The sequence below is a fragment of the Toxotes jaculatrix genome, chromosome 21 (assembly GCF_017976425.1).
Source record: "Toxotes jaculatrix isolate fToxJac2 chromosome 21, fToxJac2.pri, whole genome shotgun sequence".
Classification (NCBI taxonomy): domain Eukaryota; kingdom Metazoa; phylum Chordata; class Actinopteri; family Toxotidae; genus Toxotes; species Toxotes jaculatrix.
In genome coordinates, this window is record NC_054414.1 from 12,384,555 (window position 1) to 12,408,321 (window position 23,767).

Consider the following 23,767-nt stretch of genomic DNA (forward strand, 5'->3'; position numbering starts at 1 on the left):
CTGACACAAACAATATTTGATATCTAATCTCTGTGCCTTGTTGCATAACTCTAGATTTGAAAAGAAGGGATCCATTGTACGAGTGGCAATGGATAAAAAATCGCAGCTGCTTGTTGCAAAGGAAGGAAGAACAATCCCACCCTTTAACTTTGGAGAGTATTTTGGTTGTTGTGGATTGTACAGACTTTGTTGATAAGTGGAAAGGAATGTATTTTTCTAACAGGGAGTCGAAGGTTCAAGGTCAAGTGAGATACAAAGCTCAAAATCCTATGTATTCCACTCAAAGTACTTGGCTCATCTGTTCACAGACTGATTATTTGACAGGGCTTTGTGTGAAGGGTTGCAGTCTGAGACTGTGTTGATGGATTACAGTCAGAAAGTTATAACTTGTCGTCAGTTTTAGCAGCTCTCTCTGAATTTGCATGTATATGCAGTGAATATGAAAGGAGTCCATTCAGTAGCTGTGCTGGAGTTGAATTGTGCTGTCGTCCTCAGCAGATGTTTGTCTGATTCTGGGAACTTTAGATTTGGGATTTGCCAAAAGTCATCAGGGTTTGTGGGTGGTGAGGCTGCAGCTGATTGATGTGCACATAGATGCGAATAATAATTATTATTATTACAATAATAATAATGATTAATAATTAAGACAGTGCTCCCGGACCCGTGGTTTTGGACCAGATCTGATCAGAGGGGGTGGGTGGGACTGTCACACCGCACGTGCTACTTGTTTCCCGATCAACAATTCCTCGCGCAGCCTCATTTCCTTCACGCAGGACCAGTAACGTTAGGCCAAAAGACGTGTGTGTGTGTGTGTGAGAGAGAGAGAGAGAGAGAGAGCGCTCCGGAGCTCGGTGACTCCGACACACACCATGCTGCTGGAGCCGAGCGGAGGAGCCTCGTCGAGGTGCGTTTAACTTGCTGGAGGCGGGAACGGGAGGTGAGAAATGCGGGCGCCGTGTTCAAAGGAACCCCGCTGCTGTGTTTGTCTTCACTGTCAACAACGGTCCTCCTGCTGCTCTCGGCTTATTTAACGGCGCTGCACCGGGGAAATCACTGGGACTATGTGAGCATCATGCTCGCCGTGAGATGCCTGCTGTTCGCTGCAGCGTGTGCGCGGTGCGCCGTGACAGGTAAGAATCTCCGACGCTTTTTGTTTTTTACCCCTAGATTTTGTTTGTCCCAGATAATCAGTGAGAAAACAAAGAAATAATACGTTTTTCTGTCAGTTGCTGCGTCCTCTCAACCTCCGCTCTCTGATAACCAGGGCCGTGTAATTGTTGCATCGAGCAGCTCACGATCCTGTAGGATACTATGAGAGAGCTGCAGAAATAAGACATTTAACATCCCATTCAGATCACACCTCCACTTTCCTGTGCACTGAACCATCTCCTGTGTCCTCTGCAGGTCTGGAGGGAAGGCAGCCTCCTGCAGGAGAGGTCGTTCAGCCCAAGCGGCTCCTGCAGCAGATCCACTCCCAAGAGGAGCTGCTCCACAGCCAACTGGACACCCGGGTCAAGAACTACACAGCAGGAGTGCATGTGAGTGTTCCCTGCACCTGAGACTGGCGCAGTATCTATGCATCCTCCAAACCAGTAAAGCCGAGCACACATTTATTATCACCCACCTTCGTTTAATCTCAGTTTCTCCATATTCTGTAGAATAATCAGATCACATAGTGACCGAGGTCTCCCCCACTAAATGGGCTTCATTCATTCTTCCTGTGAAGGACTGACTGCATGAATACTGTGTTTAAGCTTCTCAGAGTAGATTCATTGGCCGTGTGAAGAATGATTGAGTTCCTCCAAACAAAATGAGACAAATGAAAAGCCTCTATAAGCCATCTCCCTCTCCAGGAGTTCTCCCATCAGTGGAACCTAAAATCTGTTTAACAAAGAATGAGTAGAAGTGGATAGATACAGAAGGTTTTTTACTTTACACATTTGAATGGTGAATGATCTGAGGATATTTTTTAATGAGCTGTGCTCCTCACTGTCCTTACATTTTTAACCTTCATGTTTAAGTTGTAAATTTCTTAGTTTATCTTGAGATTACCATGGATGGAAGAAACTATGTAATAAATATAAATATATTAAAAGGGAAATGGGAGTTAAACTTGTATATTCAAACAATAAACATAAGACAGCTGATCTCTATATCTATTTGTACTTTTCACCCTGGTTCACCTGTTTGTCCTCTCTTCTGAGTTCATGTGTCTGTCACTCACTACCCCACCCTGTGATACCCCTCCACACTGATGCCCAGACCAGAGCAAGACAGATAAAAAAGGCTCAGCCCACCCCCGCTTCTGCCGCCTGCTCCTCTCCACCCCATTAGATTATATTTCACACCTCTACCTTTCCTCTCTCATTACCTTCACTATTACCGCTGCCTTGTCAGTCAGTGGCGGGCCCTGTCAGTGGATATGACACAGGCCTGACCTTGAGCTGCCCTCTGTGGTCAGCCTGTTGTCTCATGACCTGTCTTTTCTGTGAGTGGAGGAGTTGTTTGGAAGATATGTGCGGCATAAAGTGAATCTAGAGGTGAGGCTGAATCTGCAGAGTGTTGTCAGAGTTTCTCTCTTAGGTGTAAACTACAGGTTTAAAGGAAAATGTACCCAGAATCAAAATATTTGGAATTTGATGTTAAAATGAAAAATACAAGACAATAAAAAAAAAAAAAATCAAATGGAGGTTTAAATTGATTACTAAGTGGTTTGCATGGTCATACTAATGAGCCCTGCCTCGCAGCTGGCCAGTAAGCACTGATGGGAGCCACCACAGAGCTCTGTCTTATAACGTGGATGGGATTCACCTTGGAGCAAGATTAGATGGAGCCAATGAGCCCCCAACACAGGCTTTCATCCAAAGAGCCTCCGGGGATGGATGGGACTGCGTCGCCTTCAGGGAGAGGTCACTGAAGGAGGACATCCCCTATTGTCTGTGTCTTTGCTGCTTTGTTCTCTGTTCACACTGTTAAACTCTTCCATATTGAACATCCATCAGGTTTCTTCCCTCCTCCACTCTCTTCATCATATTCTGTCACATTGTTCTTGGCACAGTCTTATTCACAGTTTCCTCAAAGCATGAAATTCTTGCCAAATTAGTGAGTCATTTGTTTGAGTCAGTGACTGGGACCAACGCACTGCAGGGATATAAATTAGAAATGCGTGGTTTAGTAATCTAAAAGTACGCTTTAGACCTCCAAAATACTGATTTATTCTTAGTTTATGTTCTGCTGTACATCAGTGCAAGTTTTTATATTTGTTTATGCACAAAGCAGATGGAGCCGTGAGACATACACTAGGAACTGTGGTACAAAAATTAATGCCCGACCTTGACTTTGAAAGATGTAGATCTTTTGCACATTGTAATTTGATTACGATTACAGATTCCGTCACCTCTGTACATGCTGCACCTGCATGTGTTCGCCCTGGGGTTTTTACAGTTTTTTCTTTTGCCAAGTAGAAGGTCTAAGAGTAGAGAATGTTGTGTACTGATTTGCAAAGCTCTCAGAGACAAATTTGTGATTTGGGGATTTATAAATGAAAATTGATTTGATTTAGACACTGGAGTGCCCCAACTCAGTACAATATACACAATATACACCCAAGCAGGTTTTGAGTATGTAGTATGTTCATAATGGAAAAGTGGCAAAATAAAGTCAACTCAAAATGCCAGCATGCAATGGAAAAAAAAAAGTTTTTTTTATTAAGCTTGCTGGACACTTTTTTTTGGATCCAGATTAGTAATGCTAATATTGATTAGAACTGATTTACCAAAAGAACAATCTTGTCCTCACTTAGTGCCCAGTTGTTCTGTAAACTACATCTAAGGACGGACATAATTAATAGGTTTCAGTTCAAAGTTTAGTTACGAGTTTCTCCGTTTCTGTCATCAGTTTCTCCTTCTGTTTTCTTCTCTATCTCTCAGGCCTCTTCTCTAACTGTTCATTCCTCTGTTTCTCCCTCAGCCGGTCCATCTCGCCCAGAGCAGCTTTCTGGTGGAGGCGTTCGGCACATCCTTCATGCTTGACCTGGAACTCAACCAGTAAGTCGACACATCCACACCACAGACCCCATCACACAACATTTCAGTGGTTACAGCAGCCACCAGGTCGACTGTACTCGCATGCACACTCTTACTGCCAATCTTTCTTCGTCTGTCTCTACTGCCCACCTAATGTATGTCCTGTGTGCTGGCATTACACAGACTGGCTGCAGGCTAAACGACAATCTAAATGTATACCTCCCCTCCCCCTCTTCTCGCCTCGACACATATTTTCCTCTAATGGACTGCATTTATGTAGCACCTTTCACTGCCTGTCTAAGCGCCTACAACAATTGAATCTTCACACAATTTGGTTTTACTTATCAGCTGTTGGTTGATCCAGACTGGTGCACATCATAATGTTTGATTCTGATTGATATTATTATTTGTTAAATAGCACTCCACAATAATAATGATATTTTTCAAACTATTGTAGAAGTATTGAATTCAGGTTGAAACTGAATGTCCTCTTCTCTCCAGCAATCTCCTGTCTACAGACTATGTGGAGCGTCACTATGGTGAAGATGGGCAGCCATCACAGAACATGGTAGGACAATCTTCTAGAAATTGTTTTGCCATTATAGAAAATATGCTTATTTGCTTTTTGCCAAGAGTTAGTTGAGGAAATTGACACCACTCTCATGCTTGTACTGTAAATATGACACTATGGCTACCAGCTTTATGCCAAGCTAAGTTAACCGCTTGTTGGGTGTAGCTTCATATCTACCATACTGATACGAAGGCATTATCGATTTTCTTCTCTAACTCTTGACAAGAAAACAATGATGCGTATTTCCCAAAAATGTTGCACTGTTCCTTTAATAAACTCTTCCTTTAGTTAAATGTAGCATCCTCATTTCTGTCAGAATTTAATGGAAACTAGTTTTCCATTCCAACCAATTTAATAGAAATTGATTTTGTGCCAACGCCTACTACAGTATACGTCTTCTGTCCAGAGTATATTTGAACATGTTTCTGAGGGTGTTATTCTCGTCAAGTGAAATTAAAAAAGAATCAATAGCCAATAGCAGCAGCACTTGTTTATCTTGGCCTTCAGGCAGAAATAAGTCTCAGTTGCACTAAGGACTAATGACTGAATTGCTGGCATCGTCCTCTCTGTCATGCCGTATACATTTGAACCAACTGCTCCTATAATAGAGTCTAGTGCGATTGCACAGTTAATGCAGACAGCTTGACTCTCAACGCCATCTGGGATACGGTGTCTTTCTGTCTGTATCCTCCGCTTTATTTTAGTCTCTGTCCCTCCCTCTTTCTGTCTCTGTCTCCCTATCTCCCTCTGTCTGTCTTTCACTCCCTTTTTCTCTGCCAAAGACCACCTGACCAATCAGTAGACGGTTGCCAGGGTAAGCAGCAGTCAGCGGCAGCAGCAGCGTGGGTCTACTTTGTCGTGTCGTGAAGGGAATTGAAATCCATTTCCAGAAACAACTAATCCAAATCTTACAACCACCCTCTGAACTAACCTTTGGAAACAGATGTGTAATACTGAGCACACAGAGAGTTTGAGACAGATTTATTCATTATCTCTCGACATATATATTATAATAATATTAATATAGAATGTAAAACAATAATCATATTATCAAAGATGTATATAGATTAAGTAAGAAAAAAGTTCTGATTAAAATAATGAGCCAAAGGACTTACAGGAAGGCGTAATTTTGAGAAAAAGAGCTTCATAAGTCAGAAAGATATCTGGAAAGCTCAGATGTGGTTCATTTTATTTTTCTCTAAAATGAATATTGATTGTAATTTAGAAACAGTGTCTCTATTAAATAATTTATCCACCAGAGAGCAGTTTATTTTTCAACTGTAAAATGGTCCATTCAGTATTTATTATATCTTCAAAAATCTTTGATCACCGAATTTAAAGGATCCACCTCGAAAATGTCTATGTTCTATGTTATGTGAAAAAGGAATATGGACCAATGTATTGAATTTATTTATTTTAGTTCTCAAATGATGTAAGGGGAAACGTGGAAGACACTTAGATATTGGCAAATCATTTATATAAGTTAGAAATAATAGTGGCCCGAGAATGGATCCTTGCAGGACACCATATGATAAGATAAGAAAGGCAGCCCATTAATCTATCTGGTAGTTCTGTATTGTCACCATAAACATGCTCTGTTATGGACTAAACATATGCAAAGACCTACATGTATCTGTGGGGTATTTACACCATAAAATGCTCAAACTGCTTCATATGGGCATTTTTGTTTCGGGATGCTGGATTCAGTGTATGCAGCCCCCTCCCCCGCCACCACCATCTCCACCTTGATTTATTTAGTTTTACTGACGTGCCAATAAACTCCTCCTGCCTTTGTGTGTCACTTTTTTTTTTATTGGTCCCTGTGGATCCGCGCTATTGCATTGAGCTGGTGACTGTCTCGTTCAGATTGAATCTCAATGACACACGACTGAAAGAGGAATTGAATTAGGGATGAGGATGGGCTGGAACTGATGGGAGGTGTTTTATATATTTTTCAATGTCCTGCTAAAATGCAAGACTCTTTATTTTTTTTAAAAAGTTCTGGTTTGTTTCTCATTCTCTGCATTCACAAAGTCTGTTTTGAAAACCCTGTGAGACAAACTATTGATTAAGCAAACTATTGATCACATTTGTGATTGTGATTGGCACAAAACATACAAATGCCAATGGGGAAAACATATTTTTTTAAGTTTTTGACAGTCTGATTGATACAATGTTTACCACCCTCTGTCAGCTTGCAGTATCATATTAGATAATAGTCTCAGTACCTGGGCACAGGTGATATTAAAGGAAGTGTTTTAAGGGGATTTTTGTTCGCTGTTCTTATTAATTTAAATCTCTTAATGTTTTTCTCTAAATAGTTTCACCGTTGAATTATTCAGTGTCTTTGCTTACCAGTGTGGCTTTATTGAATCTGGGAGGGAAAAAAATCTTTTGCAAGTAAACATGCTGCTCTTACTCATTGAGGATGTCTAATATTCTTGGCTGATGCCTTTGCTGTATCTTGTCTCCCCTTCACTTTACATTAGCTCCTGTTGTTTCATTACCTTTCCTCTGCTCCTTTCAGCTCAACAACGCTGAGTCAAAGTCCAGACATGGAGTAATCTTGTCCAGTTCAGTTAAAGTTGCTAATGTCAAATTTAATCCTTTTGTCACTGTAGTCTCATGTAGTGTCCTGCAGACCTTCCCCTGTCCTCCCAGCACTGATGATACTTCACAATTAATAAGTGATTTCTCACACTATGTGGTTTATTTGCACGTGTGAGTGCCCATTATTTGCAGCCCATACATCTTGTCTAAAAAGCGCACTCAGTCTCCCACAGTCAGTGTGTGTCTGCTGTGTCAGGCAATTTGATTTCCTCCATTTAGCCCTTGTAATCCTACCTTTTATTTATTTATTATCTTGCTCAGGGCTAAGTGCTTTGGGCTGTCTCAATTTGCCATGTGAATGATGGAAGTCCTTTTCTTCCTTAACTGATGAGCTAATGCTGAATCTGAATACACTTTACAAAAATACAGGACTTAATCTGACTATGTGGTCATTATTTTTAGGTGCATCAGACTCTGTGTGGCTCTTCAGCTTTGAATTGGATTGAAACTTTTCTCCCAATTTTTGCATTTGTTTTTTTTACATTTATTGCAGCTGAGAATATTTATTTTTGTCAACATCCTCAGTCAGATTAAGGTATAATATTCATTCTCCCCTACCCTAAATTTCATCAAAAGTAAACCAGCAGTGTATGTCCTCTTGAGATTTAAGAGATCATTTCTGACAGACGGACTCAGCTCAGTCCAGAGCCTCTCACTCACTTACACTCTGTTTCGGCTGCTGGGGGATAAAACGCCTCTGATTTTAGTTTCCCCCCGTGGCTTAGTGTGACTAATGTGAGGCCAGATGAGAATGCTGTAGTTGACAGACAAGCAGGTCAGCCATTGATTTCTCATCAGCAGGAGCCTGGCTGACTATGTGTGACACCTTAAGAGCAGATCCCAGCGGAAATGTTGGACAAATGTTCCCTGAAAAATACATCACACTAACCATATTTCTATGCAGAGCAGCAAAGAAGTTGTATGTTTGGTGAGAAATGACTCCTTGCTTGCTCATAGTTGAGTGATTTTTTTTCAGCTTTGAGTTGCAGCTCAGAGTAAAGGTTTACGATGCATAAAGAACAGCAGCTCCCCGTCGCCTCTTTTCTCTTTGGCCTATCAGCTGTGTCAGACAGCAACAGTCTCGGGTGGCAGACATGACATTATTGGGGTTCGTTACAAACACCTGAAACTGACCCTCTCTTTCTCTCTTTCTCACACACACACACACACACACACACTTGCATACTTACACTCTTACACTAGTTCCAAGTAGCTACAAACAAAGACGTGTGACTGTAATCTCCATCCACTTAGAAGAAACCTCCTTGATTATAGAGTGCACAGCTTATTTTCTTCTCCACAACTTCAGCTCGCTCACATATTTAAACATGTGCACATGTTGCTTGACTGACAAGCGGAATGTCTCCTCTCTGACTGTCGTAATCTGATCATTCCTGTACTGTGAGAGGCAACGTGGAAACACTATATTCAAAACACGATCATCCAGTTGGAGCCTTTCAGGAGATTATGAATAATCAGGTGAAGGTATCTGGAAGAGGTGTGTACAGGTAACACCTTACAGCAGCTCTGCCAAACGGAAAGTATCAGCTGAAACTGGCACACACACACGCTGACAGTTTATTTTATCCTATATTAAAGGGCTGCTCCACCAGTTTTACTTTGCTGCTATGGAAGTGCTTATTCCTTCCATCTTCAGGATTAACTAGCACTCACTGTCACCTTGAGATGGGTTATTGCCGTACTCTGAAGAAATTGTTGCCTCATGCGGCATGTTGGCACACTCACCTATCAAATCAAAGAAATGAGTTTCCATATTCACAGTGTCAAGGTCAGTGCATGCACAAAAAGGACTTTCTTGTTAGACGTTGTGTTGTTTGAAGGTAACGTGAATTCAATTCACATTGCACGTGTTTACACACAATTACCTTACACTGAAACTGGATTCCATCGCTAAGTTTCTCCCATTTGACCCCTGCCCTTCCTGTACTTTAATTGATCTTTCCATCTCTGTCACACACACGCACATACCCACATAGCGTATGCACTCAGCTTTTCCTTGCCGAAACGCAACTCAGCTGCAGCCTCTGCAGGTATAGGTTTTCCAGGAGTCATGCATCAGTCACTGATATCCTTCAGTCAACCCACCAAGCCCCCTCAATGACAGCAAATACCTGCTTTGTGTTTATGTAGGGGCCAGGAGATCAGCGATAGCGAGGGGCTCACAGTCGGTGTTGGTTTCATTCTCTGAAATCTGACATGAACATGTTACTGGATGATGGTGGGTTTGGTGTCTAATCTAATCTATGCTTTCTTTGTCAGGGGGGAGAGCACTGCTACTACCACGGGCGAGTACGGGGGCTGCCCGGCTCCTGGGCTGCTCTGTCCACCTGCCACGGCCTGCGGTGAGTCAAATACTTTGACTAAGCTTTGTCACTTCCCCTGAAATCTAGACTCGGTTATGACCCAAAGTTTCATGTTTTTATTTAAATTCAGATGTTTTCCGCTTATCACTTTATTTGAAAATGACACATAAACATTGTAGGAATAATTGCTGGAGCGAGCACCTGTTTCCACTCTTTGTTCTAAACTAAGCTAACCACCTGCTGGAAGTAGCTTCATATTTACTGTACAGACATGTTGTCAGCCTTCTCATCTAACTCTGAGCAAGAAATTGAATATGGAATTTCCCACAACGAACTATTGCTTTAAAATGCATGCCAAGAAACACACAAAATGGTATACTACCATAATTTGGCCTCTACTAGGATTGCATGCCATTTTTTTGAACCTAAAAACCTTTTTTTTCTCTCTCCCAAATTCCAGGACTGTCAGTACAATAAGTCCAACTCCTCCATATTCCTCCAGGTTTTGGCTCCTAAACATGTGTTGTTTTTTCAGGGGGATGTTCTCTGACGGGAACTTCTCATATGAGATTGAACCTGTTGGGAGCGGAGAGGTGAGTCAGGACTTCAGCAAGGTGGATCAACTAGTTGGATTAAGTAGTAAACACACTTATCTGTTTCCAAGGACATGTGAAAAAAGATCTCGAAAAACTGGCACCAGTATTTAAAACTCATCAAAAATATGGTTGAAATGTTTACTGTGAGGCTGCCCACAGGCTCACGTTCTCTCTCCACATCTCTCCATGACTCGCAGTGAGCCCAGACAGTGTTACTCTATCTCTGAGTTGCTGTATGGAAAGTATTGAGTTGATACACAATCCACCACCACTGAAACACATCTCTTGTCTCATATCTAAAGAGAGACATCACCTGACTGTGTAGGGAGAGCGAAGGAGGACACATTTAAAATATAATAACCAAAAAAAAAAAAAAACTTAAGAGGCTTTTTAGATCTTTCAAAAATATTTGGATTTGATTTTAAAGAGTCTAGTCTTAGATCGCTTAGACGTTTAACAGAGTGGAAGAGGCTGAGCATTTTTTCCATTAAGACCCACAGTAATCGAAGTACAGCTCACTTACATAGACGAGAGAAATGGATCAATAGCCTCCCAGCTCATCCTCAAACTCCCTCACTCTCTTTCTCTCTCCTCAGCTCTCTGTATATCAGATGGGTCATTTTCATAAAGTATTTATCCCCAGCTCTAGTGTACCACAGTGTCCAGTAGTGTTTGTATTGCCATTATGACAGCTCAGTGATTGATTAATTATGCATCAGAGCACTTTAATTCCCGTTGATCCGTCTGTACCTCAGAGGACACTGCAACGTTTTCAGAGACAGAAAAGCTTTTAAGTTCAGGATGAGAAGAAGGCATTTTAAGGCTTGTACGATTGTAAAAGCATGTTTGCGGGAATGTCATCACTCATTTAGAGCTGCATTTGGTGCTGCATAAATCTAAGCTTAAAACTGTGTTGTTGTTTTTTTCAGATCAACATATTCAATCACCTTCACAGAAAAGAGATTTGCAGTTTCACTTCTGTTGGTTAAAGCATGAATGGTTAAAGCAAGAAAAGAAGCTCTAACATCTAATGTCAGTGACAACTCTTTTTCTTTCTCTGAATCTCTCGTGCTTATTCCTGATGCCCTCCAGGAGCACAATGACCACATTGTGTATCGTATGCCGGACATTGTCCTCTTCCCACCAGGTAGGACCTTCACTTTGATTACAGAAAAGTTGACAAAGAGCCTCCTCACACTCACTTCCCTGTGTAACCGACTGTCTCTGTGCTTTGGAAACTGTTTCAGCCCCCTCTGATGTGGTGTTAAAGAAAATAATAATCACTGTCTGGTCTGCTCTTTAATTTCTAAAACCTGCTATTATACAAAGTATTTATGACATCTCAAACATCTCTGGCTTGATTTGCTTAAACGTTGTGATGTGGTACATATTTGGTTTCTGTTACCTCCTTTGTGGGTGCTGTCGTTAAAAGTCAGATATCAGACTTTGATGAAACCTGGCAGGATGCAGCTTGGTTTTGATTCGCCTAAAGGCTGCCTGTCATTACTTCTTTGGAGGCGACATGTTCAGCCTTGTCCTTGACATTGAGTGATCTAAAACAATTTAATATCCTGTAATGCAAGTCCTGTTTTGTGGTTGTGTTTCTGTCTTTCTTCACGCACATTCACATTCACACTCACAAACACACACACACACACTGCAGCGTACAGTGTCCTCCTCAGGTTGTACAGCTGCCCTCCTTGCCCTTGCCTAACGTCTCATTTGGCCGCATCTCTTCTCTGCCTCTCCTCTCCGTCCCTGACACACTCTGGATTCGTCTCCTCCCTCCTTCCTGTTACCCAGCCTCTGCCGTTCCTCCCTCCCTGCCTCCTCACCCCTCTCTCTCCCCATTTAGCCTGTTATAGTCTCCCCTTTCCTCCTCTCTTCTCTGCTGGCTGCGTGATATTGATTTCTCCTACAGATCAGTGGACTAAAATACATGGTTACATCCATCCCTAGAATGATGGCTAGCCATTTTCCATCTCACTCTCACTTACTCTGTGTCTCTCCATACCATCTGTGTGTGTGTGTTTGTGTGTGTGCGTGTCAGGATTCTCCATGAACAGCACAGAGCCTGAGGGGCAGCCAGATGGCCACAGAGAAGGCGACGGAGAGCTGAAGGATGGAGACGACTGGTCTGAAGAAGAGATGCCTGTCCTCACGGAAGGACTGAGACGCTCAAAAAGACAAGTCAGTTTTCCTATAGCCTGTATGTCTCTCTTTGCAGCACACACCTCCATGTACTTATGCATGCAGATGGCCTGCCAGGGACATGTCGCCTGCACTGAAGAAAGTGTCACCATGAGGGAAACATCAGAGCTGTGATATGCAAACACAATTAATATTTTACAGAGAAGTCTGTCAGATGATGCCAAATCTCCACACACATGCTAATAGCTTGTCTCAGCTTTCATGCTAATAAAAATAGAATCCCGAGATCAAAAAAAAGGGAGAGAGAAAAGTGTTGTATGTCTGGAGGAGCTTTGTGAAATCTGAGAAAATTAATCAAGTGATGCCACTTGATTAAAAAGTGAGGGTGTGAAGTTTGGAAGATGGTTCTGGAAGGTTTTATCAGGGAGGTTTTATCTGTTAGGACATCAGTGATGTTCCCATCAGCCCATGTGTTTTTTTAATCTCCATTCTTCTCTCTGGTTTGAGTTGAAAGTTGTGGGATTGTACTGTTTGCTGATATTTCCTGCATTGTAAACCAAATCTAATCAAACCACACCCACACAGTTCTGGAAAAGACTCCTGGAGTTTTTGAGGTCTAGATAATATCTAAGGATGTTAATTTCAAAACATAAATTTTACTTTATAAATAATTATTATAATTATTATATATAATTTATATATAATTTAATTTATATATAATAATAATAACTTTCTTGTTAGACTCCTGAAGTAATCAGATATTGAAGCAGCTCGTATTTATTTTTTATGATGCAGAGCAATATTCCTCTTAATGAATGAGTGATTGTTGCTCTCCAAGTTGCCTTGCCTTCTCAAGGACAAAGACTAGACTTCCACCAGCATCAGCAAATGTGTGCGTCTGTGTGTGAGTCATGGTTTCACCTGCTCGGTTCGTGTATGTGTGTTGTGTTTATGTGTTTCTGTTTGTCCCCTGTGAAGGTTATCATGACAATGGACTCAAAACTCATACGTTCTTCTCTCGCCCCCTCCAGGTGCGGCGAGGCCAGCGCACCGTCCAGACTGAGACCAAGTACATCGAGTTGATGGTGGTCAATGACCATGAGCTGGTAAGTGTGAAGCTGACTGCTCCAGGGTTTTTCTTTCACCTTATCTCTGTAACTGCAGCACGAAGGCATTAATACGAAGTGAGTGAGACTGATAAGACTTTATAAATCAGTACAGAGAAAAAGACGAAAGTCAATAACACAATGTTTCTCTTCTGCTTTTGTTAGTTTGTGCAGCTCCGTCGTTCGACTACTCAGACAAAGAACTTTGCCAAAGCAGTGGTGAATATGGCCGATGCGGTGAGTGGTTTTTAAAACGCAACAGAATCTCTAAAAGTGGAAATATTGTTGAACTATGAGCTTCCTCTTCCTGTTATCTCTCTTTTTTTTTTTTAGCCATGGCACCCCTTCATAGTAAATCTGCAGCAGAGACACTCTTACTCAGGACCAGTTGCCAGATTTCATTGCTTTTTCCTGCAGATGAGACATTCCTGATTGGGACAGCTGCCATCCCTTATGCACAAAAAGCCACAAGCCTTTTTTTCTGTCTGTTATTTTTAACCGTCTCAGATCTGGTCACAGATTGTTTTGAGGACTGTTGAGAGTCCAGATTTCTTTTACTGTTAGAAATCTTTCACTTGTTTGACTCAACAACATTACCCTGAAAAATGACAGATCATTTGACAGTGGCTGTCTTTTTTTAATTGCTTTTATTTTGTCCATTTTGATATGTTTGAAAATGTACAAAAAAATAAACATGTAATTATGTATAAATATGTAAAAGACAGAAGTCATGTAAAAAGTAAGGAAATAAGGATGGGGTAAAAAAGGAAGTAAATAACAAAGAAGGTAAATAAAGAAGTTATGTTCTGTGAACAAGGAGCAGTTTTCCTTGACATTATTCAAAATCTAAACTTTGCTGAGGAGAGCTCTCTCCTACAGCGCCACCCTCCCTTAGAGGAAAGTTGTTGCAACCATTCACATGCCAAACGATCACTACTTAACCCCTTAAAAGCTGAAAGTTTTCCACTTACAGGAGACACATTTTGCAGTTTATACTTACAATTTGCACATAGGGCTCAATAAAAATATTTATGTCTTCTTGACTTTTTGTAATATTTATTTATTATTTATTTAATGTACATGAGTCTTTTCATGTGTTATCTCGTTTCCATTTATTTCCTCATGTAATTCATTTTTTTCTCCAGTTGTTTATAAATTCTCTGTCACTATCTGGCGACTGGACGCCAGATAAATTTACTGGTCTCACTCCTCACCTGTTGCATAATTACTGCTCGTGATTTTCCCCTTTGATGTGTTCAGATCTACAAGGAGCAACTCAACACTCGCATCGTCCTAGTGTCCATGGAAACCTGGTCGTCTGAAAACAGGGTCTCCGTGGGCGACGACGCCTTGCTCACCCTGCGTGACTTCATGAAGTACAGGAAGGAGAGCATCAAGGAGCGCTGCGACGCCGTGCACCTCTTCTCGTGGGTTCAGTTTTCAAATTTCAGTTTGCTGCTGCTGTTATTATCGATGTCCTCCTCCTTCCTCTTCTTCTCTTCTTCCTCCTCCGTCTTCACCTTTCCTTCTCTACCTCCTCCACTTTATTCTCAACCCTCCCTCCTCCTACTCCACATCCTCTTCCACCTCCTCCTTTCTCTCCCTTGTCTTTTCCTTCTTCTTTATCTCCAACCACCTTCTCCTTTTCTTTCTGCTCCTCATTTTTCTTCAACCCCCTTTCTCCTCCCCTTTAGGCTTCTCCTCTTCATCCTACTCCACCTTGTCCTCTCTCTTCTTTTTGTTCTTCTCCTCCTAATCCTCATCCTCTTCCTTCTTCATGCCCTCCTCCTCCTCTTTCTTATTATTAAAGCAGTCTCCCTGTCTTTACTACAGGGGCAGGACATTCATGAGCAGCCGTAGTGAGGCGGCGTACATCGGGGGCATCTGCTCTCTCACCAGGGGTGGAGGCATCAATGAGGTGAGGCTTGTGTCCCTTGTACAGATTTGAGAGGCTGACTACAAATCGTGACTAACACACTTGTGTAAAACTGTGTGTTTATGGAAGTAATGAGTCATTCTCACGAGTCTTTAAGTGCAGCCAGTTTGCTCTCTTTCCCCTCTAGTTCTTTCTTTCTTTTTTTTTTTTTTTAACTTGTTTTATGTGTGTCTCCTCAGTTCGGCAGTGTGGGCCCCATGGCCATCACACTGTGTCAGAGTCTCGGCCAGAACATCGGCATGCTGAGGAACAAGGAGCGACCAGCAGCAGGTGAGACCAAAGAAAACTGCAGACAATGACTTAAACGTTGCACAAGGACTCATTGGACTTACCACTAAGATTTGGTCATTTCAGCAAAGTATCTTCTATCTAAAATCTATCTTTAAGCGGCTTTAGCACAAAAGTAGTGTAAACCTGTTGTGCATCACCCAGTTGGTTTTCCACTGCTGCGAAAGTGCTGATTGCATTAAATTTGTGACTGAGAAAAGAAAACTCTCCACCACTACTGTGCTAACAGCTCCCTCAAGTGGTGAGAAGTCAGTATCACCCGTCATCATGACCTGTCTTGACCACAGAAATGTTTTATGTGTGTGTGTGTTCAGGAGACTGTAGGTGTCCAGATCCATGGCTGGGCTGTATAATGGAGGATACAGGGTATGCACTCATTTTACAGTGGATTGATCAATGCTGGTTGAAACGTTACCGTATTTAACTCTGAATTTGAAAGGTTTTTAGCCATGCTTCATAACAGCGGGTAATTTCTGTTTTTGTGTTTTCTTCAAACAGCTACTACCTGCCTCGGAAGTTTTCTCGCTGCAGTATAGACGAGTACCTGCGCTTCCTCCAGCAGGGAGGAGGCAGCTGCCTCTTCAACAAGCCCAGCAAGGTGAGAGATGGAGCAGGGGGGGCAGTTTTAGTACAGTGTACACTGAAATGAACTTTCCTGCTAAATGTAAAATTATTTTAATTTAGAGCTTTATGTATTAACTCAATACTTTCCTTACATAATGTTCATTTTATCTATAGCTGTTAGACCCACCAGAGTGTGGCAATGGATATGTAGAGCTGGGAGAAGAATGTGACTGTGGATCACTAGTGGTGAGTACACTCAAGTTTACTAATGACTTATTGATTGCCTTTTGCACAATGAGTTTGAACTGTCTACACAGAAACAAATACACATGTGCACATGTGATTGGGAAAGTTGAGATTTAACGACATGATTTGGTCTCTCAGAGGTTTTTTTTCTCATCTGCCTTGAACAGTTCAGTTTAAATTGACTTTCAAATAGTTTTCAAAGTTCAAAGTTTTATCTATTTGCCTGAATCATTGTTCAGATGACACAGTTTAAATTGCAAATCTATTTTGAAGTAATATTTGAAGTTAATGCTTTTTACTAAATATGTGACTAAACTGAGAACTGTACAGATGTGCTGTAAACCCCCTCTCTGTCCTGTAGGAGTGTGCTCGGAGTGGAGCCAACTGCTGTAAGAAGTGTACGCTTACCCACAATGCCATGTGCAGCAACGGGCTCTGCTGCAAGGACTGCAAGGTGAACTGCTGTTATATATCACACCTCCATAGCTGGGTGTTTTATTATTATTCACCGAGGCCCTGATTGACTCTTTCTATCCCTCCACCCCCACGTGTTTTTCTGGATTTGTTTGCCTTCTCCTTTCTTCATCTGTCTCCATTTTCTCTTCTTCTTCTGTGGTTGTGCAGTACGAGCTGAGAGGGGTGATGTGCCGCGATGCCGTCAACGACTGCGACATTCCCGAGACCTGCACAGGAGACTCCAGCCAGGTAAAAGAAGCCAACCCAACACATCTGTACATTTACCAAGATGCCTAAAAAAATGCAGAAATCTGAAACCCAGTGTGACTATGAATGGGTTGATAATCATCTTCCTTTTTCAGTGTCCTCACAATGTCCACAAACTGGATGGCTACATGTGTGATGCAGGCCAGGTAAAGTCATGCTAAATACCAAATGTGTGCCACAGCTGCTCAATAAAATATTCTTCCCTTAATCTCTGTCCTTGTCTCATCATTACGTCCACCCTCCTCCTCAGGGCCGTTGTTACGGAGGTCGCTGTAAGACCAGAGATGGCCAGTGCAGGACTCTGTGGGGCTACAGTAGGTTTGGATTAGATACTGAGTGTTATTTCTCAATGTTGCATGGCCATGGATTGCAGTGCATCCACTAAAATAATCTGTTCCGTCTTCTCAGACTCAGCTGACAGGTTCTGCTATGAGAAGCTGAACTCTGAGGGCACAGAGAAAGGAAACTGTGGCCCAGACTCCAGTGGTCAGGGTTGGGTGCAGTGCAACAAGCAGTGAGTGAACAGTACAAACTATATAAACTGTAAAAACTATAAACACCTCACGTGCATCTCTGAATTTTGAGCTTTTGTCATTATTTTCTTCCTGCATCTTCTCTCGTTTGCCTCCATCAGAGACGTTCTGTGTGGTTTGCTGCTGTGCACCAATCTGACAGCTAAACCCAGGTTTGGCGAGCTGCAGGGGAAGCTCACCAGTCTGACCATCCACCATCAGAACAGATACCTGGACTGCAGGTGAGGCAGCTTTTATCTGGTAGTTGGTGGGTTTGAACAACAATGAAAGGAATTACAGAAGTCTGTTTAACCACATCCAGGTTTCCTACATAAGGAAAAAATGGATCAGTTTTACTTTGTGTATATTGTGGTGTTGTTGTTTTTGTAGTGAGAGAAAGAGTGATACGGGTAAAAACAATAGTCCATGCGAAAGAGGAACTTGAGAAAAAGGGTCGAAAGTGAGATGAGTTGCCAAACAGTGCTTAGAGAAAGTGCTGATCTAGGAGGGTTATACGATCCCTGAACCAAACCTGACACCTGACATGGATTAAATGGTACCATCAGCTAATTTGGATTTACAGTATGCAAGAGTATGTGAGTGGGAAACAGCCGGAGGGACATTGTTAATTTTCTGTTCTTATTCCACTTTATAGGAATTACACTGCTTGAGATAATCCTAATTCAGGTAGACTCAAATACAGCTGGAAGATGTAGGATAAAGAAATTTTTATCTTAACTTTAACTCCCCTATAGGGGAGGCCACGCAGTGCTGGATGACGGTTTGGATCTGGGCTACGTGGAGGACGGGACGCCATGTGGGCCAAACATGATGTGTTTGGAGCGCCGCTGCCTCCCTGTCCCCACGTTCAACCTCAGCACCTGCCCGGGCTCCTCGTCCTCACGTATCTGCTCCCACCACGGGGTGAGTCTGTCTCTGTCACAAAGCAAAGGTTTGCTGGCAGTAAATTAGATGAAACGCTCTCACTCATGTTTTTTTCATTCGTCCCTCAGACATGCAGTAACGAGGTGAAGTGTATCTGTGATCCAGACTATACCGGGAAGGACTGTAGCGTGTTCGACCCGATCCCCATCCCCACCCCGCCTGATGGCCCAGAAAAATACAGAGGTAACCACACTGAGTAGTTTCATCAGACGGCCACAGCACAGTCACAGTGTTTCCTCACTTCTGTAAAATAACAGCTTTGACCAAGGAAAAAGTAAACAAAGCTTTGTTTTTCACAAAACAGATGATGTACTACAGGATGGTCTGAGAGTGGCAGACATAGACATAGAGCACTGAATCTGATAAAATGAAACCTCAAGGCCTCTGGGTAGTTGTACTGCAAATAGCAGGAAAAACTGTCACAGTAATGAAAAATGAATAAAATGAAAATCATTTCTATTTGTTACAGTTAAATCACAAAATATTTGAAAGGACATGACTGAAATCTATGAATTACAGCATGTTCAGAAATTAGCAAATACAGCATAAAAACAAATGGATATGAAGAAACATGAATCTACAAAATGAGCATGATTTGTGAGTTGTGCTTTCTTGTTGTTACTTGTTCTTGTGCAGCTTTTAAAGAGGTATTTCACTCTTCTTCTTTTCTCCAGATGACAGTTTGTTTATACATCGCTCTAAAATAAAACTAAATGCCTCATATGTATGTAAATTAATTTGTATGAGCCACTGGAATTTATTATGGGACACTTTGGAACATGGAGGCTGAGTGAATACGTACAGTCACAAAATATAAAGAGGATAACCACAAATATGTTTGGTACTCAGCACTCTCAAATGCAGTTTTTTTTTTTCCCCTCACTGGCTGACTCCTTCACTCCCACAGGTCCCAGTGGTACCAATATCATAATAGGTTCGGTTGCTGGTGCAATTCTGCTGGCAGCGATAGTCCTGGGGGGAACTGGATGGGGATTTAAGTAAGAGCTCTGGCATGCCTCCTTCTGTGTGTGCCTGCTGTGTTCCTCTGTCAGCTAACACACATGCCTGCGGTTCGCTGCTGAATGCTCTCCTGCTTGCTGTCTGATCCACACTCACAACCAGCGGCCACATGGGTTTGTCATTAATGCTGGTGGACGTGCAGAAATTGGTTTTCCATCTGCAGGTTTTGTTAGAGGAAGAGAGCATGAATGACGGCACTAATAAACCCCCACTAGAACATTTGGCTGCTGCTCTTGCATTCTATCATGGCAGGAGGTGACTGGCTTCAGTCTAACTAACACAGTATGTCTGGTATTTGTTTGATTTGTTGAGCCTGTAATGAATTTATATTATCTGCAATAAGCTGCTAAAAAAAAGCTGTAACAAGCTAAGATGGTAAGATGATAGTTGGCAACAATTTAAAAACATTAATCATTTACATTTTTAAACTAGTAAGCTGAACATCTTTGGGTTTTGGACTTTAGTCGGACAAGACAACCATTCTCTGGTCCCATCTCTTCAAATCTGGTTATATGCAGGTTTCTTCTTTCATATAATATATGTAAATGGAATAGCTTTGTGTTTTGGACAGGTGTCCCTTTGGTCTCTGGGAAATTTTGACAATTATTTTTCACTATTGGAAATTTCATAGATACAATGATTAAGTTCCTAATCAAAGCTATAACAAACACATTATTTGTATAAATAATGTGAATAATTAGTAGTTGCAACCTTATATTGGACACATGAGTAAAATCTCCTATAGACAGTCCACTAAATAAATCAGAGTTTGTCTCCTTTAATGGGGAACTTCAATTTTACATGTAAGTCTGTACTGCTGAAAGAGTGATTTCATCTGAGTCAAGCATTGGTTGCAGCTGAAGACTACAAATTTAAAAAATGTGCTGCTCGAGGCCAGCAGGTCAGGGCCACATTAGCTGCTACTAGCATAACACTTGAATTTTCAGCTGAGCTGGCAATGGTTGAGTTGCATTGTGGGTAATGTAGGCCTCAGGCTTTGACAAGGGCGATGTGTGGAATAAAACGGGATATCTGTGGCTCTGATGTGGTGATGCAAATTTCTTACAGTGCACAATCCCAAAGAAACAGATAAACACAGTCTTTTAACAGTCCCCTTCCTTCTCACTGGCATTGTTTTCACTGCACGGCTGGATTTGACTCCAGATTGCTTTTCTTTTATTCACACTCTGCAGTGCTGTTTTGCCTCATGCTAGCTTTGCTGTGGCATGCAAATAAACAAAAAGTCTAGTCTCTGACTGTAATCTTTGGCCTTAATCTCAAGACTGTGCCTTGTGCAATAGCATCAGATCTGCCGTTTATCTGTTATCTGTTTTGTTATCTAGTACTTTGCTTTTAAGGCCTTGGGTTCATTGCATGTTTTTTTTTTTTTGCACTACATCTGACAAACTTTGTAGTCTTACCTAGTTTTATACTTCACTTGCTCTCTGTCTTTTCTTGTCTTCTCCCCCCATCTTGTCTCTGCTTCACCGCGGATCCAGAAACATCCGAAGAGGAAGGTATGATCCCGCCTTTCAGTCCTGATCTAAAGTCTTGAATCTCTCTTTATTATGTCAACATAATACCATCTTCTTTTATAAGAATGCTCTGCTTCTTTATCCTCTGATCGCCCACTACTTTCAGATATTTCTAAGCCCACACATGTATATCACCGGCTTACTTAACCTAAATTTTTTTTTTTTATCTTTCATGCATTTTTTTATTTAATGTTTATTTGTATAAGGATACATTAGCATGAAGCAATGCCACATACCACTGCATTTATATAGTCTGTGCAGCACAAAGCTTAATTTAACTCAAAGTTTTATTTCTACATGTACAACAGCTCATGAATAGTTTAAAGAAACTATTCAGTGTATCTTAGTTTGCTCCATTAGTATTTTTACTTCGTGTCAGCTTATGAACGTGGCTGCCATTCATAGAATATGGCTGGAGCGTTGACTTTGTAATGTTCATTTCATAAGACTTTCAATAATAAAAGGTGAATAGCTCTTACGTTTTTATTTTCAGTCATTTTTCTTTTAATTTTATGATCTATTTGCATTAGAGCTTTGTCGATTAGTTGATGAATTGATTAGTTAGTCAACAGAAAATAGATGTGCAACTATTTTCAATATTGATTAATTATTAAGGTTATTTTTTCAAGCAAAAATGCAGGACATTTCAGTCCCATGTTCTCCCATGTTGTTTTTTGGACAAAGACATTTTATGGCACAAGGAATTTTTTTCAATGTTTTATAGACCAAACAATTAATTAATTGGGAAAAAAATCGAAAATGTATTTATAATAACAGGAATCATTTGTTGCGTACCTAATCTGCATCAGTTTTAATTCATTGTAGATACCCTGTTTGTTCTATCAGACTCTTTAATCTTTATCTTTCCCTCTTTTTCTCCACTTCTATCCTCATCTCTTTCCAGATCTGCAGGAGTTTGAGTTGTATCTCTCTGCTGTCCTGTCTTCCTTACACTGTGTCCAGTCCACTCTGAGGAGACAAAACAAAGATGTCTTCCGCCTACGAGCCATCATACTTTTTACTTTCCCTTTTCTGACTTGACTGATGCTGACTTCATCTGTATTTTCTCCCTCTGGAAAGTCTAATTATTTGTTTTGACTGTGGTGCAGAAACCCTGAGGGCACACTCCCTCAGATCTGAGCGGCTGTCAGGGATTGTCTGGTTACAAACTTTGTTGGTATCACCTCCTGTTTCGTGTTCTTAACAGGTTTTATTTGCTACATTTTCGTGTTGCTTGAATGGATCTGAGAAGATCTTTTTGTTGTGGACACAAACACACAGAGCCCGTTAACTGAAGTGTCTTTCACTTAGCTTTTTGGGGTTTTTTTCCCTTCCGCTGGTTGTTATCGACTGTTATTATGCTTTACCCCTTTAAGTGATTTCACAGAAGAAGGCTGTGTACTTCTCTTGGTCTGGACTTTTTAAGGACGCCCTCTGTTAATAGGCATTTAACATATTTAACCTCACAGAGAACACGATCACCTCCTCTCAGTAGTGTGACTTTAACTGCAATAGATAAGTGTACAAATATACAGAATAGTGAATGCTGACATTTTATCTGTGTAGATGAGGGTTATTTTTGTGTACTAGGACTTTACATTCCACAGTAATAGCCATAATTCCCCCTCTAGTGCTGTCTGTCATTATCAAGCAGTAGTCCATCCTAAATCAGTGCTTTGACATAATATGCATTAATGTATGAATGTATAGTTCAAGCCTGCAAGGAAGCCTGTTGTGTCTCTGTGCAGCTGACATCCGAGTACTTTGTACTTAACTGCAGCCAAGCTGGATAGACAGTCGCACATGTACACACCGAATGTTTTATGCCACTGTATGATGTGTAATCCACATACAACCAATATGCATACAAGTATGCTGAATATGGGTGCTGATGTACATAGTGTACATAATAACGTGGACTCATTTAGAAAGCGGTGACTCACTGCCGCTCTGAATGGAAGCACAAGAAAACCCTTCCTGCCTCTAAGCCTAAAACTGCTCATTTTGAAGATTTAATTGGCTCGAGGGGATTCAAATCCTTGCAGTTTGTACGTTTTAGGGAAGTTGGAGTTCTGCTGGATTTCCAAAATTGTTGATGGCTACATGCCTGATTATTTAGACTGCAGCAGACAAGATTGTATGTGTGTGTTGTGTATTTCATATATGCCTACAAAGGGGATTTTCAAGTTTCAAACTGCAAAGTTATGATGTAGACGCCATATTTAACACAGGATCTCCATCAATATACATAAAGTTTATATGTAAAGTTTTACCAATTCAAATTTGGCTTCAGCTCTATGTACTCACTTACATGTATGCATAAATTGCAGAGAATTTAGAATTTAAGGCCTTTAAAGCCAAATGTGCTTCATCTCTGAATGGCACAATTTGGATGATTTAATGAACCTAATAAGTGATAAATATCTAAAAGAATAAACATTGTAAAGTTGATTTCCAGAGTGTTTTCAGCGTGAATCAACAAAAATCACTACAAATATAAAAACGGGTCTCAAAAATGGTCAGATAAATCCAGTTCTGCAGCGTTTATGTGCATTATTCTCTCCATTTATCCTCTCTAGACCTCAGAGAGTCTTATATCAGGTTCAGAGATTATA

The 23,767-nt window shown here is 41.2% G+C and overlaps 1 protein-coding gene across 2 annotated transcripts; it reads left to right on the plus strand.

Annotated features, from left to right (window-relative positions):
* The first annotated feature begins 896 nt into the window (after positions 1-896).
* Positions 897-22,229, plus strand: adam11 (ADAM metallopeptidase domain 11). Of its 2 annotated transcripts, XM_041067023.1 has the most exons (27): positions 897-1,130; positions 1,405-1,538; positions 3,970-4,046; positions 4,527-4,593; positions 9,487-9,569; positions 10,066-10,123; positions 11,219-11,273; positions 12,177-12,316; positions 13,309-13,383; positions 13,549-13,620; positions 14,644-14,810; positions 15,217-15,301; positions 15,499-15,589; positions 15,922-15,973; positions 16,106-16,205; positions 16,346-16,417; positions 16,779-16,871; positions 17,042-17,122; positions 17,236-17,286; positions 17,391-17,454; positions 17,549-17,654; positions 17,775-17,894; positions 18,408-18,576; positions 18,666-18,780; positions 19,505-19,595; positions 21,117-21,134; positions 22,057-22,229. In XM_041067023.1, exons 1-27 carry the CDS (start codon positions 1,073-1,075, stop codon positions 22,070-22,072), a joined length of 2,310 nt encoding a protein of 769 aa, XP_040922957.1. In that variant the 5' UTR covers positions 897-1,072; the 3' UTR covers positions 22,073-22,229. The 2 variants fall into 2 exon arrangements, with proteins under 2 accessions (XP_040922957.1, XP_040922956.1); XM_041067022.1 differs by lacking the exon at positions 22,057-22,229 and having other exon boundaries at positions 21,117-21,268.
* The last annotated feature ends 1,538 nt before the right edge of the window (positions 22,230-23,767 follow it).